Source organism: Entamoeba nuttalli, assembly GCF_000257125.1.
Source record: "Entamoeba nuttalli P19 unplaced genomic scaffold asmbl_3108, whole genome shotgun sequence".
NCBI lineage: Eukaryota > Evosea > Mastigamoebida > Endamoebidae > Entamoeba > Entamoeba nuttalli.
Window position 1 is genome coordinate 1 of NW_008575841.1, and position 3,569 is coordinate 3,569.

General features: G+C 24.2%; 1 protein-coding gene across 1 annotated transcript; it reads right to left on the minus strand.

Annotated features, from left to right (window-relative positions):
- Nucleotides 1-475: 475 nt before the first annotated feature.
- Nucleotides 476-3,067, minus strand: ENU1_055730 (tetratricopeptide repeat-containing protein; the record flags this gene model as incomplete). Its single annotated transcript, XM_008857992.1, has 1 exon — nt 476-3,067. The coding sequence occupies one exon, from the start codon at nt 3,065-3,067 to the stop codon at nt 476-478; it is 2,592 nt and encodes an 863-aa protein (XP_008856214.1).
- Nucleotides 3,068-3,569: the final 502 nt, after the last annotated feature.

Below are 3,569 nucleotides of genomic sequence, written 5' to 3' on the forward strand. Positions count from 1 at the left end.
TTTTTTTTAATAATAAATAACTGTATCAAAATAATAATATCACTTTCTTCTATGTTCTGAAAAAAGAAAGGAAGACTATCAAATTCTTAATTTTGTTAATTTGATTGGAAACTTTTTTATTTTTAAAATATCTGAAATCCTTTATTGGTTCTTTACTATTTTATATTGTTTCTGTCTTCTAAGGAGGTTATTAATTATTCTAATACTATTCACACCACCAAACCCCCAAATGAATATATGTAAATATTGATAATAATGATCATAATTTTATCTCTTTATTTTATATTTTCATTTACAAAAAGGAAAAAATCAATTTTATTTCCCATTCCCAAAAATTCAAAAACCTTTTTTATTCTAAAAATACAACCAATAATCTTTGAATAACTTTAATTCATAATGAACCTTACTTCAAGATTTGTAATATAATTACATCTTATTAACAAAAAATAATTCCATAAATAATACAATGTAATTATTAAAATAAAAGGTATTTATGACGTACCTTTATACAAAGATTTTTATTTCCTGATTTATAATACATTAATGAAAGATTATAAGCTATTTCTCTATCAAGTAATGATTCATTTTGATCATTTGGAAGAACTGATAATGCTTGTTCATAATAATATAATGCAAGATATGAAATATCAAGTTGATGATACATTCTCCCAACATTAAAATAACATTCTTTTTTTGAATGTCCTAACATAAGATATCTTTTCATAAATGTTAAAGTATTTGCAAATGCAATTGATTTATCCATTGTATTTCTATTAGGTACATCTCCTAAATAAGCCATAGCAATAGATAAATTAAGAACAGCAGATTCTTTTTCTTCTTCATAAACACTTAAATATTGTTGTAATGCTTTATTATATTGACATGTTGTTAAAAATAAATTTCCTAGAATAACTGTAATTATTCTTTCATTTGGACATTTTTGATGCATTCTAGTAAAATATTTAAGTAATGTAGGATTTGTTTGTCTTTTAGATAATACAATAACTTTATTAAAATAATACCAAATATCTTTCCTTTTTGGTAACAATAATCCTAATGATTTTAATTGAAATATTGCTCCATCATAATATTGATTTGCAATAGCAATATTAATATATGATATTCTTAAATATGTTTCTATTTCTTCATCACTTCTATATAATCCAATTAATGTTTCTAATGTATTTTTACATTCTTCCATTAATCCAAGATGAGCAGAACAATTAATATGATAAATAATATATTTTTTGATTTTTCTAATTCCAATCACTTCTTCAAGTAATACAAAAACTCCTGCAACTTCAATAACTGTTTTATTATCTCTATCTACATTTCTTGTTTTTCTTTCTATTTGATTTATTTCAGTAAATTCATTTATTTCTTCTGTTTTATTATCTTCTTTCTTTTTATTATCTTCATCTTCTCCTTGTTTTTCCCAAACTAATCCATCTTTTGGCATTGGAGGTGTAATTGTAATAATTGACCCTTGATTACTTTCTGTTCCTTTTCTTCTTTTTCTTCTTGTTTGAAATAACCTATTTTCATCTTTTTCAACATCTACAATTCTTTTGGTTATTTCTTTATCTTCTTCAGGTAAATCAATCCCAAGAAGATTTAAAACTGCTCCTTTCCTCCATTTCTTATTTTTTGTAAATCTAAATAATTTAATTCTTGATCGAATAAGATCTAACTCTTCTTTTTGTAATAATTTCCCAAATAACCATAAAAATGATTCATAACATTCTTCATATCTTTCTAATCCATAATTTGCCTTCATTTTAAGTCTAAGAATTTCAACAACATTTTCTTGTTCTTCTAAACTGTCAAATACACTATCATTTATTCCTTGTTCTAAACTTAAAAAATAATTTTCACTTACTTCTAATACTTTTTGATATTGTTTTTTCTTATAATATTGTCTCATAAGAAGAATAGTAATATCTCCTCTAAATGATATTTCAGGATATGCTTTTTCTGCTAATTCAATTCCAATCTCTTTCTTTCCTAAATTAAATAAACATATAGCACAATTCCCCCAATTCATTGCATTATCTTGTCCATCAACTTTTCTAATCACTTCAAATAATTCTAATGCTCTTTCATATTCTTTTACTTTCATTAATTCATTAGCAATATATAATGATAAATCTACATTTTCTGCTGTTGTAGATTGTATCATCATTTCAATACATTTTTGACTTTCTTCTTTTTGTCCTAATCTAATATTACAAAGACAACAATTTACTTTCATATCTATTGGAATGTTTTCATCATTAATCCCTGCAAATTTAAAATATTCTTTAACAAATTCTTGAAATGTTTCTAATTTATTTATTCCTAATAATAATTCCATACATACATTAGCTAATCCTAAATCAATACTTTTATTTTCTTTCATTCGTTGTTTTATTGCTCCAAGTACAACTGAACTAGCATCTTTCATTCTTTTTTCACTAATCAATGCACTAACAATTTGTTTTGCTGTATTTGGTGATCCATCTAATGAAATAAGATATTGAAATGTCATTAATACTCCCCTTGAATCTTCCATCTTCTTTCCAATTTCTATTCTTTCACATAATAATTCTACATTCTTGGAATCATGTAATACTGCTTGACTTAAACAATAATAATATTGTTCCATATCTCCATCTTCTTTAAACATATCTGCAAGTCGTTTCCATAATTCAGCATCTGTACGTTTCATATGAGCTGCAATCATAAAGTATTCTCGTGCTGTTTTAGTATCTCCTAAATCAAGATAAATCATCCCTAATGTATGATAACTATCAGGTATTTGTGGTGCAATTTTAATTGCTTCGAGTGCATATTCTGTTGCTTGTGAATATTCTTTTTTTACATAGCACATTGATGCTTCTCCAATGAGTTTTTTCACAGCATCAGGAAGTTTTCTAGTTTTAGGTTTAGAATTGTCAATACTATCATCTTCATCATCAATACTTGTTGAATGATCACTTAGTATATCCCTAAAATCATCACTATCACTTTGATTTAATGAATGATCCTCTTCCATCCCCCACAATGTTTCTCTATAATCTTTGTCCATTTATCTTTTATTAGTTTTTTGTTTTTTTGTAAAATTCTAATTTTTGTGTTATTCTTCATGTTTGATTTTTTATTCATCTTCAATATTTTGTTATATCTTTTCTCTTTTCATTTCTTTTAACGTATTTAATTGTCACGTTACTCTTACAACACTCGTTTATTTTAATAAGCTTTCCATACTTTAAGAAGTGGCAATAACTTTGTTTTATTCTTTTTTGATAAATTGTAATTGTTAAAATCACTTCTAAGAATGGAATGAAACAAGCAAATTTCTATATTATAATAATGATAAGTTAGAATTACCAATAAAAAGTCTTTTTTATGAAAAGTTTTGAGAGTTATTCTTCTTAAAAATTATTCAAACCATTTAACATAAATAATAACACAATTCTTCTTAAAAACAAAATATTCAATTACAAAAAAAAAACAAGAATAATAAAAAAATTTAATAAAAGAATTTAGTATTTTGCATATTTAATATTAATGAGTGTAAAAACAACATA